Genomic DNA, 16676 nt, shown 5'->3' on the forward strand with positions numbered 1-16676 from the left:
AAAGTATTGGAAAGCTGCATCGTATATCGAACTCAATTCACCGGTCGTTCGATATATTGAACTCCGCACTACGCATTGAGTGTGCCTTCTCCAAAGACAATTTTATCACCCTCGACAGTTTCCCGCGTGACATTTTCAAGCCACGCGCGGAAGGAATGAGAGGGCATAGTTCGGTGACGGCTGGTTTAGGGCAGCACCGTGCCCTTTCCTCAAAGGCGCGCATCTGCGGTGATTGCTGCCGAGCGCCAGCACGTGACGTTTGAAAGCCATGTGCATGAAGGAACGAGAGGAAACAAATGCAACCCTAGTGTTGGGGAGAGGGGAAAAACGCGATAGAGCGAAGCGCAAGGGTGTGCCCACTCTTCTGCCAAGCTTTATCTCTACCCTTCCTGTCCTTCCTGATCTTCGCTCGCAGCAGCACACATTAGCATGTGCGGACAAGCTAGCTCAGCCGTCACCACCGAGACTTTGACTCTCGGTGGTGACGGCTGAGCCCGTGGCAAACGCTTTCTCCAGTGTGTTCTGGTATGAAAGGATTTTACGTAAGGCTTAAGTTCAGCAATATTTTTCAAGAAGTCGGTTAAGCATTGAGGTGACAATTTAAGGCAGTGAAGAAAAACGATACTTCAAACATGGTATGCACACGATGAATCCTATATGCGGAAATAATATTTCCGTGTGGGCAGTGTAACATGCACTAGCGATCAGTCTTTCTTTTGATGGCCGAGTATGGTGCTAAAATTTGTTTTGGATCATCATCATCATCATCAGCCTGATTATACCCACTGCAGGGCGAAGGTCTCTCCTATATTCCTCCAATTAACCCAGTCCTGTGCTAGCTGTATCCACTTGACCCCTGCGAACTCCTTAACATGATCCGCCCACCTAACTTTCTGCGTCCCCCTGCTATGCTTTCCTTCCCTTGAAATCCAGTTTGTTACCCTAAGCGACCATCGGTTATCCTTTCTTCGCGCTACATGTCCTGCCCATGCCCATATCTTCTTCTTGATTTCCACGAGAATGTCAGTGACTCTTTTCTGACCCACTCTGCACGTTTCCTATCTCTTAAGTTACCCCTACAATTCATGGCCCTCTGCGTTGTCTTCAACTTAAGTATAACCCTCTTTGTTAGCCTCCACGTTTCAGCCCCATAGGTAAGTACAGGTAAGATGCAACTGTTGTATACTTTCCTCTCGAGCGATACCAGTTAGCTGCTAGTCTTAATCTGCAAGTACTTGCCAAATGCGCTGTACCCCAAACGAGGTGACAGTAGTTTATGTGTGATTGAATTATAGCGTGGTAAATACGAAACTTATGTTTTGGAGAAAATTCATTTCGAAGTCTCGAGAGGAAGCCAACAGATCTAGTAAGCTTATATATCGAACTATTCGCGAAGAGAGTTCTACTTAAGTTGAAGACAACCCAGAGGGCTATGTAACGAAAAATGGTAGGGGTAACATTAAGAGATAGGAAGCGTGCAGAGTGGGTCAGAGAAATAACTCAAGTTACCGACATTCTAGTAGAAATTAAGAAAAAGAAATGGACATGGGCAGGACATGTAGTGCGAAGAGAGGATAACCGATGGTCGCTGAGGGTAACAAACTGGATTCCAAGGGAAGGAAAGCGTAGCAGGGGGCGGCAGAAAGTTAGGTGGGCGGATGAGATTAAGAAGTTCGCAGGGGTCAAGTGGATGCAGCTAGCACAGAACCGGGTTAAGTGGAGAAATATGGGAGAGGCCTTCGCCCTGCAGTGGGTATAATCAGGCTGATGATGATAATGATGATGATTCGCGATCCCCTTCGAGTTCGATATAGCCAGGTTCAACTGTATATTCCCCGTTACTCACGTTACAACAGCGTGACATTTGTGCGTGAAAGAGCGGGATCTGGCATTCCTTGACAAAGGCCGGACCTCAGAAATGTCAGAATAAGGTAAACCTTTTTTTGCTGTTGTTGTTTTTTCTACCGTATGTTATCTCTTTTGCATTTATGCCCTACTGGAAAGATTCGAGCTACTACTCCATATGTATATACACAAGGAGAGCGGTGGCCCAGAGGTAGAACATCTGCCTACTGTGCAAGAGGACCATAGTTCGAGACGTGGTGCAGCACAATTCCCCACCAGATTAGAAGGAAAAAAAATCTATGTTCTGATCGAATTGCATCAACAAGTTTGGGGTGTGACTTACCCGGTGAACACCTCCGGAAACGTAATCCCTCACCAGAACACGACTTTGCCACCGTGGTGTAGAAATTGGCCACAACCTCCTATGAATGCTCTAACAAACCCCCGGCCCTCAGTCCTTAGCAGTTGCGAAGCAACTGACCATGGCAGCGGCCAGACCTGTGACGCAGCGGGGGGGTGCTAATAATCTCTGGCTCCGGACACGCCGCCAATGGAAACTGACCCTGGCAACGTTTAACACTAGAGCCCTAGCTAGTGAGGCTAGTTTAGCAGTACTGTTAAAGGAATTAGAGGGTATGAAATGGGATGTGATAGGGCATAGTGAGGTTAGGAGGCCAAATGAGGCATATACTGCACTGAACGGCGGCATGTATTCTGTTATGAATGCTTGCCGGAGAGATGAGAACTAGGAGTAGGGTGCCTTGCCAATAAGGATATAGCTGGTAATATAGAACAATTCTATAGCATTAATGAAAGGGTGGCAGGCATCGTAATTAAGCTTAATAGGTGGTATAAACTGAGGGTTGTACAGGCCTACGCACCTACATGTAGTCATGATAACCAGGCAGCCGAAAACCTCTATGAAGATGTAAATTCGCAATAGGGAAAGTAAAGAAATTTCGGCATTGCAATCATGAAAACAAAGGAGTGCTTACAGTCGAGAAACACCCCTTCCCCAATGCCCTGCTATGCTTTCATTCCCTTGGAATCCAAATGGTTACACTTACAAACCATAGGTTATCCCGTATTCATCCATGCCCATTTCTTCTTGATTTTCACCACAACTTGAGCTGGTTCCCCCGACGGACCAACTCTGTCATCAGTGGCCATGGTAGTGAAGGACAGGACCTTTTTAAAAGTCCCGCACTAAACTGGGCTACACCTGAGCCAGCTCATTCTCCTAATTATTCCTCACCCAAGAGGGAAAGCGATGCCTGGGCGGAGTGGGGGGTCTGCCACCAGCCTCGTCACTTCCAGGCACGGGTGGTCCCTGCTCCTGGCTGGGGGTGTAGATCTCTGCATAGTCATGCAGCTCCTCTTCTGGGGCAACCATGCCCCGACGACACCCTTCGGTGGTACTGGGCCAGCTGCAGGAATTACTCCACTGACTCACATAGCGCACTATAAGCACAGCCCTCAAAATTTAAATATAATTTTATTCCACATTCCAAGCAGCCCCCCAGCCTCTACTCCATACCAGCAGTATCCCTCACAAAAGCAATCAGAAACATCTGAGGTCATTCAACACAAACCCAATGGACTAAAGGGCAAACAAAAGCATAACAAGATGCGGATAATATACGGCAAGTGCAAATTTAAAAAATCAGAACAAAGGTCACTGTACGTAAATGTTCAACAGCCTCAGGAAGGTACAGCAGTATACATTAGGTACAGAAGCACTGGAAATAGTAGGCGAATATGTCTACTTAAGACAGGTAGTAAATGCAGATTCGGACCATGAAAAGGAAATAACAAGGAGAATAAGATTAAGATGGAGCACATTTGGCAAGCACTCGCAGATTATGACTAGCAGCTTACTGGTATCACTCAAGAGGAAAGTGTACAACAGTTGCATCTTACCTGTACTCACCTATGGGGCCGAGACATGGAAGCTAACGAAAAGGAGGACAACGCAGAGGGCTATAAAATGTAATACCCCTTAAATGGGGCCTTTGAGGATTGAATAAATAAAAAAATAAATAATAAAATAAAAATGGTAGGGGTAACATTACGAGATAGGAAATAAGCAAAGTGGGTCAGAGAAATAACTCGAGTTACTGACATTCTAGTGGAAATCAACAAGAAGAGATGGGCATGGGCAGGACATGTAATGCGAAGAGAGGATAACCGATGGTCGCTTAGGGTAACAAACTGGATTCTAAGGGAAGGAAAGTGTAGCAGGGGGAGGCAGAAAGTTAGGTGGGCGGATGAGGTTAAGAAGTTCACAGGGGTCAAGTGGATGCAGCTAGCACAGGAACGGGTTAATTGGAGAAATATGGGAGAGGCCTTTGCCTTGCAGTGGGTATAGTCACGCTGATGATGATGTAAATGATACATTATAACAATGAACCCATGATTACTAAATACACGTGCTGCTTACGATGCGCAGAATTCTTGAGAACGCAGAAGAAACTGGACACCGACAAGCCGAAGCGCGAACTGACAACTGTTTACTAAAAAAATGGTTTTAATATTTATGCAAAGAAATACAGCACGTGCTATGGGGCAAGAAACAACCCAACAACAACAAACAATGGCAAGCCTCAGGAAAGCAACCCATGGAATAAAACCCAACTTCTAAAGAATTCATAAGCAGCACGTACTAGCAACTGGGCCCAGTTCACGCTCTTTTAGTGGCTGCAGATGAATTTCATTCTTCATTCAAACAAAAACGTGGGCAGTGGACCAAGTTGCACAGTAACCGAGAGATTATGTCAGCTAGGCTAAGTGATAGTTGCCACTCTATATTTGCTGCAGCAAACAGCTAGGTAGCAACTGCTTCATCAGTCCCTAGCTCACAGTTATGAAAGAAGTAATTATGTGCTAGTGCCCCAAAATAAAATGGAGCATCCTGCAACCGGATGCGCATATGTACAGCTTGGATGCATATGGGACACCCAGATGTTCAGCTTGACATGTTTGCCTCGTCAGCAGCATGGACGAAGGAGAGCACTTTTTCTACAGACCTGTGGTCTGTTTTATTTTGTGTGCACTAGTACAGTGTAGGTGATCAGAAAACATTTCACCATGACTTTTATTATACTTGCTTTCCTTGTAATTGCCACTTCCTCATGTAATGTTTCAACTTATTAGCGTTTATTAGTTGCATGATTTTCATGTTTGATTTTGTTCTTTGTAGCCTACAGGGAAAGACGAACAGGACAGGCACTGACTCCAACTAAGCTTATTGAAAGATACATGTGTACATAAAAAAAAAAAACGGTGAACGCCTGCACATGTCCTGAAAGGTAGGACGAAAAAAAAAAAAACACACAGAATAAATGGCTTCAGGTAAAACCTGTCATAATCTCATAATTTTCAACAATCTATTTTCACTTTCATACAAAGATATAGAAGTCCTGCTGACACACCTGCCCCCCCCTCTCTTTGATAAAAAAGGCTTCTGCGAGCTCGCGAGCTAATCTGTCTTTACTTCTGGTTAGAATTTTAATCTCTCCAAATCGTGGTTCACAGCTTTTTTTATTTTCATCAAAGCAGGAGTGGCATGGGGGGGGGGGGGGGGGTAGGTTTTGGAGCGAATCTGATGCGTTCCCTAAATACCTGTAATGTTCACCAGCACGCTCGTTAACGCAGCGCCCGGTCTGTCCGATGTACACCTTGCCACACGTAAGGGGGAACTCGTAGAGCACTCCCGTGGCACACCTTACGCAGGGCTTCGAGTGTTTCTTTCCACACCCCGATGTTGCTTTAGCACTGCTGGTAACCTTCGGGCACATCTTGGCCAATTGGCGGGGGGGGAGAAGACTATGGCGACTCCGTACTTGTTGCCAACTCGTTTTAAATTGTGAGACACTTTGTGGATATAAGGTATCACCACTGGCTAGGCTCCAAAAAAGGTTTTGTTTTCAACGTTGCCCCTTCGGCTTGCCCTTGAGTTTTTGTAGCAATGCCTCGGTGACGCCAGCCAAAACATGGTCTGGGAACCCTGCTTTACGCAGTCTACTCACCTCACCCTCCATAGAGAGGGCGGCAATAGCCCTCTTAACAGTTTTTGACTTGGCCGAATCGAATGGCAAGAAATCTTTCTTCGCCCTAGGTAGGTAGCGCCAGCATACACTTCTGTCCCCCAGCTTAATGTTCAGGTCTAAAAACTGGAGGCAGTCCAGGTCAGGAAGCTCAAATGTGAAAGAGAGCCCCTTCCCATGTTGCTTAAACATTTCTAATATTCTCATAGCAGTCTCCTCAAAGCAGCCTGTGTCATGTCTGTTTAAAATCACTAAAAAAATCATCTACATATCTAAAAATCTTTAGGACAGTTGCATCATCAGTTAGTGATGCCAATATGTTGTCAACAGATGCAAGAAAAATATTACATAAGACTGGAGGTACACATGAACTGATGCAAATGCCCTGGCGTTGTAGGAACTGCCAGTTGTCAAACTGGATGAAAGTGGACTTAATAAAACTCTGAAAGAGACATGAAATTTTCAACGCTAACCCCTGCATTGTTTTGAAATGCAATGCTACCACTAGCTTCAATGCATGGTCGAACAGCGATGAACAGGTCGCTATGGGGCACCGAGTAAAAAAGATCTACGACATCTACAGAGAAGGCGTAACCAACATTCTTTTCCCTCTCCAACACGCCGACTACATCAAAAGAATGTTTTGTGGAAAAAAGGGTCCGAAACATGCAAGTCTTTTAGGTTCTTAAGCGAAAAATGGCTGATATGTTGCTGCCATGAACTTTTCTCGCTAGCTATGGCCCTAAACGGCGCATCTGGTTTATGGGTCTTCACTGCAAAGAAGATAGACAAATTGTTCACAGTAGAGATAAAAATATCTCTTGCCAGTCTCTGCAGCTCCACGGATTTGCACAGGTCAACAGCTTTGCCTTTTATCCTGGTAGCGGACGGTTTTACTTGCAAGAAGTTCTTCGAAATGGCTTGACAAGCTTTCTCGTTGTAAAGGCCTGAAGGCATGAGAACAAAGCTCCCTTCTTTGTCCGCTTGCAGAAGGGACAGGCTGTTATCTTTGCAATAGGTGATCACATTAGCGGCCAAGCTTTCCCTCTTGGAGCGGGTCCCCTTTGAAGTGTGGTCCTTGTCAAACTGTCTATGCCGTATAGAACGCACTTTTCTTCATTTTCTTCCTCTGTTTTTCTTGCGACGCAACGGTTAAAAGCCAACAACTCATGTGTCGGTACAGAAGGCTCAAAGCTGTATTTTGGTTGTCTTTTGGCACAATCACATTGCCTAGAACCACTGGTCCACTCTAGTTCCGTTCATTCCTAGGATGTTTTACACCGCTGTGTAAGGTCTTATTCAAAACGCACCTCCATAATGCCTCCGTAGTCGACGTGTTGGAGAGGGAAAAGAATGTTGGTTACACATTCTCAGTAGATGTCGTAGATCTTTTTTAGTGGGTGCCCCATAGCGACCTGTTCATCGCTGTTCGACCATGCATTGAAGCTAGCAGTACCATTGCATTTCAAAACAAGGCAGGGGTTAGCGTTGAAAATTTTATGTCTCTTTTAGAGTTTTATATTAAGTCCACTTTTATCCAGTTTGACAACTGGCGGTTCCTACAACGCCAAGGCATTTGCATCGGTTCATGTCTAGGTCCAGTCTTATGTAACATTTTTCTCGCGTCTATTGACAATATCTTGGCATCACTAACTGACGACGGAACTTTCCTAAAAATTTTTAGATATGTCGATGATTTTTTAGTGATTTTAAACAGACATGACACCGGTCGCTATGCGGAGACTGCTATGAGAATATTAGAAATGTTTAAGCAACATGGGAAGGGGGGCTCTTTCACATTTGAGCTTCCTGAGTTGGACTGCCTCGTGTTTTTAGACCTGAACATTAAGCTGGGGGACAGAAGTACGTGCTGGCGCTACCTACCTAGGGCAAAGAATGATTTCTTGCCATTCGCTTCGGCCCGGTCAAAAACTATTAAGAGGGCTATTGCCGCCCTCTCTATGGAATCTGCACTCCTCAAGTCGTGCTCTCACATGATGAGGGTGAGCTTCCAGGGTGAGGTTGTAGACTGCGTAAAGCAGAGTTCCCAGACCATGTTTTGGCTGGCGTCACTGAGGGTTCAAGGACAAGCCGAAGGGGCAACGTTGGAAAGAAACCTTTCGTGGAGCCAAGCCAGTGATGACACCTTATATCCACAAAGCGTCCCATAATTTAAAATGAGTTGGCAACAAGTACGGAGTCGCCATGGTCTTCTCTGCCCCCCCCCCCCCCCGCCAATTGGCTAAGATGTGCCCGAAGGTTACCAGCAGTGCTAAAGCAACATCGGGGTGTGGAAAGAAACACTCAAAGCCCTACATAAGGTGTGCCATGGGAGTGTTCTACGAGATCCCCCTTACGTGTGGCAAGGTGTACTTCGGTCAGGCCGGGCGCTGAGTTAACAAGCGTGCTGGTGAACATTACAGGTCTTTAGGGAACGCATCAGATTCACTCCAAAACCTACCCGCCCATGCCACTCCTGCTTTGATGAAAATAAAAAAAGCTGTGAACTACGATTTGGAGAGATTAAAATTCTAACCAGAAGTAAAGACAGATTAGCTCGCGAGCTCGCAGAAGCCTTTTTTATCAAAGAGAGGGGGGGCAGGTGTGTCAGCACGACTTCTATATCTTTGCATGAAAGTGAAAATCGAATGTTGAAAATACGAGATTATGACAGGTTTTACCTGAGGGCGTTTATTCTGTTTTTCTTTTTTGTTTTTTTTCGTCCTACCTTTCGGGACATGCGCAGGCGTTCACCGTTTTTTTTTTTTTTTTATGTACACATGTATCTTTCAATAAACTTAGTTGGAGTCAATGCCTGTCCCGTTCGTCTTTTTGTGTGTTCCGTCAAAAATTTAGCACTATTTTTTCCTTTGGTTAAGCACAATGTCACACCAACTAGCCCAGCAAAAGATACTGTTGTGTAAGGTTGATATGGAAAGTTCATTCATATAACTGGAGTGTTTTACCGGCCTCCTGGTTCTTACCCTCATCCGTTATTTCTTCTCGGCAAACATTTACATAATTTGAACGCATCAAATATAATAATACTTATGGGAGATTTTAATGCGCCAGGCATTCACTGGCCTTCTCTTAGCACTACCAGCCATGGTGCCTCTTTGTCAAAAAAGCTGTTACACCTTTCCTTATCCCTCAAACAAATTGGCCATGTGGATGCCAGACAAGCAGCAATCCTGGATCTGGTTTCTCATAGTTCTAGTTTTCCAGAGTGGTTTCCAGTGCTTTGTTGTTGATCACGTACCTGACCACAAGGCTCTATTATCCTTAGCTAGCTGTACTGTTCCAAAATGCCGGTTTGAGTACAGCACTTTCCGTGATTTCAACTGCGTCAATGATGTTGCTATTTTTGACACATTAGGTGAATCCTTTGAGAAGTTTGCAGAATTGCCTTCGACCAATGAGGTTGAAACCGTTGTGGAGTTTTTTAAACAAATTGTAAAACATGTATTAATCATGTTATTCCGCTGAAAACGAAGAAAAAAAAAAAAGAGATTTGCCGTGGATGACAAGAGACTTGCTACATTTATCGCGTTGTGTTTCGAGATTACATAAGTCAAAACGAAATGGCATTCCTGTGAAAATTGCAAAGTTCAATGATGCAAAGGAGGAGCTTCCCCTGAAGTAGATGTCTGCCAAGGATTTCTATTATGCTGTCACATTGCCGAAATTATTGAGAACAAACCCTCGCAAGTTCTGGAAATTGATTCTACTTATCAATTCCAATTCCAGTAGCTTCATAATTAATGAAGAAACTGTTTCAGATTCACTGACAATTGCTTCTGCTTTTAATTCCTATTTTCAGTCCGTATTTACATTAGATGACTGCTCAGTTCCTCCTTTTAGCTTTTAGTTGAAGAGGTTGTCTCTTTTGCAGGTGTTCTGAACATGATCCTCCAATTAGACACTTAAAAGAGCTGTGGCCCAGATGGCATACCTAACTCCTTCCCCACTCCTGGAAGCTCGGAGAGGAAATCCCGCTGTACACTCAATTACTGCAGAATTATAGACCTATTTCCTTCACTGCCTATCCATGAAAGTTACTCGAAGATATTATTTTTAAACACATCATTGGAATTTCTTGAAAACCACAACATCCTAAACCAGCAGGGCTTCCGTCGAGGATTAGGCACCACTACTCAAATAACTGAATTTACGCATATTTGTCAGTCGCTAGATCTATGCGGGCAGGTTGATGGCATTTATGTTGATTTGTCCGAAGCTTCTGACACCGTCCCAAAACTTCTCCACAAACTTGACCCTATTTTAAATAACCCTTCCCTAATTGGTCGGATATACAGCCTTCTCACCAAGCGTTCCCAGTCTGTACTCATCAATTTCCTGCCCCGTTAGTGTGTCATCAGGGGTTCCACAAGGTTCTGTCTCAGGCCCACTTGTTTTTTTGTTTGTTTTCTATATACATTAACGACCTGCCACATTGCATATCCGTTTCTCTTTACGCTGATGATTGCGTCTTGTACCACAGTATTAACACACCACTTGACAATGAATTGCTCAATGACTCCTTTACTAAATTTTGCAGGTGGTGCAAGGAACAGCAAATGAATATCAATTTCTCTAGAACTGTTTCCATCTCTTTTACTAGCCGCACATCTCCTTCACTTTTCACATACACTTTTCATGGTCAGGGTTCAGAAAGAGTCACAGAATTTAATACCTCAGTCATCAATTTTCCCATGACATGTCATGGTCCAAGCACATTGATATCATATGTAACAAAGCTTTTAAACATCTTGGGTACCTCCATGTACATTGTGCAAGGCACCAAAGGACACCAAACTACTCATATATAAAACACTTAGCAGCCCAATTTTTGATTATGGCTGTATTGTATGTATAGAATCCTCATACGAAATCCGATATTAAAAAGTTAGAATCTGTTCACAAGAAATCAGTACGCTTCATCTTTCATAACTACAGCCGTGATTTTTCTCCTTCTGGTTATGCAGATTTAGTTCTCACAGAACCATCACCTCGCCAACGATTAGAATGTTTGAAATTTTTGCTTGTCCTGGTTAATTCTCCATGCCTTCACTCACTGAATAACTACTTGAAGTTCACCAAGCCTCCTATCACTGAAAGTTCCCATAGCTTAAACATTGCCCCTTTCTTCTCCTGCACTGAGACTTTCAAAGACAGCTCCGGAATTCGCTGCCTGAAAACATCTGCTCGAGATCCATGGAAGAGTTTCTGATGGCCATTGCTTCTTAGCGTTGTTTTAACTTTCTTTGATCTCTATATGTTTGCATTTTCCTGACACATTTTTCTCTCCCTGCCCACTCCTGCAATAGCCTTTGTACACAAATAAATAAGTGTGCCTTCTCTGTAATGCATCTTGTGGGATTCGGGCTTGCTGCGGCTGCCCTGCGCGGCCGCCGCCCGCTTCCCAGTTGTTCTCCCCGTTCCCTTTCTCCCGCCTGAGGCGGCGGAGAGAGGCTCGGACGACTTGTCACTGTCGTTCGGGCCACAGCTCTGCCCTGGCGTCCCAGTGGCTGTTCTCATTGGCGCCTTTTGGCGGAAACACGGCACCGCTTCGACAGCCGCGCTCGCGCGACTGTCCGAGCGGAGCCCAGAGAGAGACTCCTCCGAGACATCGCAAGGTGCGTACGCAACTGTTCTTGTCTGCCGGCCTTTGTCCGCGCAGACCAGTGTGTACTCGAGTTCCTCTGCTCCGGGTCTTACCTGAGAGCGATGCTCGAGCCTGTCGATCGTGATCCAATGATCCGCGACAGGCGTACCTTGCGGTGGTTGCCCACCCTCTCTCAAAGGAACCCTCTGGTCACTGCGAGAGAGAGATCACAGCACACCCTTGCGTGCTTGCGGCGCGCACTCCGTGTCACTTCGTGCGCGCAGGGGAGCCTAGCTCCTCGCGCGCTCCCTTGACACGGTGACTGCGTATGTGTGTGTACGTGCGTTTTGTATATGTGTGTGTGTGTGTGTGTGTGTGTGTGTGTGTGTGTGTGTGTGTGTGTGTGTGTGTGTGTGTGTGTGTGTGTGTGTGTGTGTGTGTGTGTGTGTGTGTGTGTGTGTGTGTGTGTGTGTGTGTGTGTGTGTGTGTGTGTGTGTGTGTGTGTGTGTGTGTGTGTGTGTGTGTGTGTGTGTGTGTGTGTGTGTGTGTGTGTGTGCCGCTGGAGGATGGCGTTTCAATAAACGTCTCCTTTGTGAACTTGGAGGTTTGTGTCCTTGCAGCGAAGTGCTCTCCTCCCAATGGAGGTTGAGTGCGCGCTGCGGTGTTTCAGTGTGCGCGTGTTGACGGCTGATCGGGCCCTCGGCTCGCGTGACGCTCGAACCCGCGGTGGTTGGTGGCCTATGTCCACGTAGAAACCACAACTGGCGCCCAACGTGAATTGTCCTTGGCTCCATGAATCGTTGGACAGCACATCGGCCGAGCCGGTCGCTTTGACGATCAAGCTCATGCGCCATGCCTGCCGCCTCCTGCGCGGCACTCGGCAAAGGCACTGAAACACGCTACATGGTTCTTCGGACCACCCTGCAGTGCGACTGTTGACCATATGCCTCCGCTGTTTCAGCTTTACGCCGTTGCGGAAGCAATGTGCGCGACGCCGCCGCTGCCGGCATCTCCGCACAACAGCACCCGTACCCCGCTTGCAGACATTTCTGTTCGGGGAACGGCGAGGCGTCGGCCGGACTCCCTCTGGAAACCGGACCGAAAGCGTGCTCAGTTGGCTGATGCGGCTCCTTGAACTTGCGAGCAGGCTGGCGCGCCATTCTCTCTTGGTACAGCATTTCTACTTTTCGGTGCAGTATCTACAGGGGAGAACGAACGTGGTAGCTGACGCGCTATCCCGTGCCTCACTCGCCTGCGGCGTCTTTACGGACGGCGGGCGAAGGGGGCGAAACAGCGGACGAGCCGCAGAGCGGCACGGAGGGGACGCCCGCAGACGGGTTCCCCATTCCGCTATCCGGGTAAGCAGCGCTTCGCAAAGCAGGCGAGGGTGAAAGCTCTTTGTGAGCACATCTGAGACGCCGATGCTAGCGGAAGTTTTGCTGCGAACCTGCGGGGGGACGAAACCAGGCTCTCCTTTGGGATGACTGGGATCGTTTTCAGCCATGAAGAGCTACGACGGTCCAGCAGAATGACCCGTTTTGTCGCGATGTCAGCGACGGTCTCTGGGAGACGAAGCGCCGTTACGCTGCTTGTATTGCAGCGGGCGCCGTTACGCTACTTGTATTGAGCGGGCGCAGGGGGGCACGAGCCAGCGTGTGTCGCGGCGTGCCCCGGGGATTCATATTTGCTGGGCCACGACGGGCTCGCGCTGAAATACATAGCCACGGATGATGAGTCCATGAACCATTTGAAGTGGCTATTCCCCAATGTCTGAGCGGCGCTCTGTTGCGTTCTCTCACGACAAACCATTAGCTGGTCATCTGAGTGGCTCCAAGGTTTCAAGAAACTGTCGAGGGGTGGCAAGCCACCGGGCATGACGAAACCAACTGACAGTGTGCGTCCGTGGCAGATGGCCACCTGCGATTTCTTGGGGCATTTTCCCAAGTAACAAGCAGGGGCTCATTGCTGGAGAATCCCCCTATGGGGAAAGCCAGCCATGCCTACATCGCAGACCTGAAGGCCCATGCATAACGGTCTGACGAGCTTGCGCTGGTGCCCACTGTCACCACAGGCAAGCGTCAAGGCACAACCGATGCGGTGGAACGCAGCCGTGCCCCGCACCGGTACAAGGTGAGGTGACGTTCACCTGTGTGATTGATGCCGGACGGCGGGCCTTTTTCCGCAACCGAAGGCACACCGCCTCACCGACCGAGCGAGCTTGCTCGTCGAACCCTACCCGGAAGCAAGGTTGGTCTCTCCCTTTTCTAGCTCGCTCAGTTCCAGCCTTTGTATTTTATTTTGTTTTTGTGTCTCTTTTCCCATTTTTCGCTTTCTTCTGTTTCCGTTCTTGCTTCCTATCTTGTAAATATTGTACAGCGAGTGCCTTCTTTTGTACAGCGCGTCTTCTCTCCTCTTTCTTCTTGAAATTGCAAGGGTTGCTCATTAGGCAGCCCCGACGCGCGGTTTTTTCGGTGTGTGTGGAAATGAAGTTGGGGCCGTTTGGGGACGGGGAGCATGACGATGCCCCTTTTACCCAAGGCCGCCGCGGTTGCGAACGTGCTCGGGACAGGTTCGCTGCTGAAGGTGGGCATCACCCTTTGTTTGGTGTGTGAGTGGCTGTGCGTGTGCGTGCCTGGGCGTGGAGGCGACGACGTCGCGCCATGTGTGTTTGCCGGCGTGTGCGGAGCACGGTGGAAAGGAAGCCCCGCGCGGTCTTCCCATGTGCGCCTTGGATCGCCACGGAGTCACGGACTTTCCACACCCGGGGCCCCTTCGGCGTGTTCGCTGTCCCTGCACCTAACCTGCACCACCACTGACGGAGATCGTTTGCAGCAAAGGATAACCGTTGGCCACCCGGAAGTCAACGAGCGGTGAGTCACCGCAGGCTCCCTGAGCTGCACCGACGAACTTTGGAACTTCTGTACATAGTTGTTCTGTACATAGTTGTGTTCTGTACATGATTGTGTTCTGTACGTAGTAGTTGTTACTTATCCTCCGGAACTTTGTGCATTATTCTTCATGTCAGCTTGTTCATTTTTTTTTTTTTTTGAGCGCCTTGCTAATGTTTTTCTTTCTTGAGTGTCTGTCTTTTCGAGATCTTTCTTGCTGGAACTGAAGTGTAGTTGACTTGTTGCGTGAGGATAGCATTCTTTACTTCATGCTGGGGACCTGCCGCGTGCTTTCGCTGATGGGTAGGAGGGCAAGTAAGGAGAGGAGGATGTGGGATTCGGGCTTGCTGCGGCTGCCCTTTGCGCGGCCGCCGCCCGCTTCCCAGTTGTTCTCCTCGTTCACTTTCTCCCGCCTGAGGCGGCGGAGAGAGGCTCGGATGACTTGTCACTGTCGTTCGGGCCACAGCTCCGCCCTGGCGTCCCAGTGGCTGTTCTCATTGGCGCCTTTTGGCGGGAACACCGCACCGCTTCGACGGCCGCGCTCGTGCGACCGTCCGAGCGGAGCTGAGAGAGCGACCCCTCCGAGACATCGCAAGGTGCGTACGCAACTGTTCTTGTCTGCCGGCCTTTGTCCGCGCAGACCAGTGTGTACTCGAGTTCGTCTGCTCCGGGTCGTACCTGAGAGCGAAGCTCGAGCCTGTCGATCGTGATCCAACGATCCGCGACAGGCGTACCTTGCGGTGGTTGCCCACTCTCTCTCAAAGGAACCATTTGGTCACTGCGAGAGAGAGATCACAGCACGTCCTTGCGTGCTTGCGACGCGCACTCCGTGTCACTTCGTGCGCACAGGGGAGCCTTGCTCCTCGCGCGCTCTCTTGACACGGTGACTGAGTGTGTGTGTGTGTGTGTGTGTGTGTGTGTGTGTGTGTGTGTGTGTGTGTGTGTGTGTGTGTGTATGTGTGTGCCGCTGGAGGATGGCGTTTCAATAAACGTCTCCTTTGTGAACTTGGAGGTTTGTGTCCTTGCAGCGAAGTGCTCTCCTCCCAATGGAGGTTGAGTGCGCGCTGCGGTGTTTCAGTGTGCGCGTGGTGACGGCTGATCGGGTCTTCAGCTCGCGTGACGCTCGAACCCGCGGTGGTTGGTGGCTTATGTCCACGTAAAAACCACAATCTACTAAGTGACTAGCTTTTTGCTGCCATCGAAAAACGGGCGCCGAAGCCAGGATTCGTTCCCACATCCTTGAGAACAGTAGTCAAGAGCACTAGCCACTGCGTCACGCTGGGCAAGCTTTGTCTAAATCAATTCTTTGCTCCTCCTGTGTAGGTCGATGTTTATGTGCTAGCATAGGGTGAATTTTTATGAGAAAATTACGTTTGAAATTTTTTCCAGCGATTCGCTTCAAACTCAAATTTGCCCAGTACACTGAAAATGGCTCCATGATTGTTGGTTTCCAGTGAATGAGGCCTAACCTGGCCTTGATATCTGCAGAAGAAAACTGCATTGACAATCCTCACCTCGCAAACGCTCTCATTCTACTGATATTGTGCTGCCTATGAGTAGGCACCAGTTTGCCTATTCTAGGACAATCCTGGGGTTACAGGAGCAAGCAAACAGCACTTCTTTCCCTGAGCATAGTTGTTAGCCCTCTAACGATGAATTCGCGCGCCAATTTTGAACCTTTCCACGTTGCTCACGGATATCTGAACTTTCGATTTTGATGCTGTTTACATTTTTTACACGTGGTGGCTATTTTTGAGTGTGTTCCGAACATGCGGCATCGTTGGAGTAGCATGCAGGAATGGCGACATCAGCGTCAACGACGCACGCTTCAAAACGTCGCAAATTTGATGACTCCGCGCTATCTACAATCAATTTTATCTATGATCCAAGCAGCAGCGACTCTGAAGATGCTGCCAGTTATCGTCAGATTTCAGTTTCGACCACGATGACTATGGAAACCAGCCTGGAGCACCGGCCATCCCCCGGCCCGCTAACAATGACTTCGCGCACATATTTTGAACCTTTCCGCGCGTCATGATAATGATGATACACCATCTATCGTGTAATTAGATAACTAAAGCGTGTTGCTGTTCACATTTTTTTCCACGAGGTGGCTATTTTTGATCGTGCTTTGAAAACGCGGCAGCGTCGGGATCGTGCTAGAATGGCGGTATCCGCGTCAATGACGCGCGCTTTGAAGCGTCGCAAATCTGACAACTTCGCACTGCCTACGACTGGTTTCATTGATGACTCAAGCAGCAGTGACTCTGAAGATGCTGTCATATCGTCAGA

General features: G+C 47.9%; 1 protein-coding gene across 5 annotated transcripts in view; it reads right to left on the reverse strand.

The window, feature by feature from the left end:
- LOC146175281 (uncharacterized protein CG43867) overlaps nucleotides 1-16676 on the reverse strand; it is a 429718-nt gene that overhangs the window by 328866 nt on the left and 84176 nt on the right. For all 5 annotated transcript variants that reach the window (XM_084584707.1, XM_084584708.1, XM_084584706.1 and 2 more), the window contains exon 5: nucleotides 3101-3272. In XM_084584707.1, coding sequence (XP_084440833.1) covers nucleotides 3101-3272 — 172 coding nt within the window. The remainder of the gene's footprint in view (nucleotides 1-3100; nucleotides 3273-16676) is intronic.

The sequence above is a fragment of the Amblyomma maculatum genome, chromosome 11, assembly GCF_055883805.1.
Source record: "Amblyomma maculatum isolate TAMU_Amacu chromosome 11, ASM5588380v1, whole genome shotgun sequence".
In the NCBI taxonomy this organism is placed as follows: Eukaryota; Metazoa; Arthropoda; class Arachnida; order Ixodida; family Ixodidae; genus Amblyomma; species Amblyomma maculatum.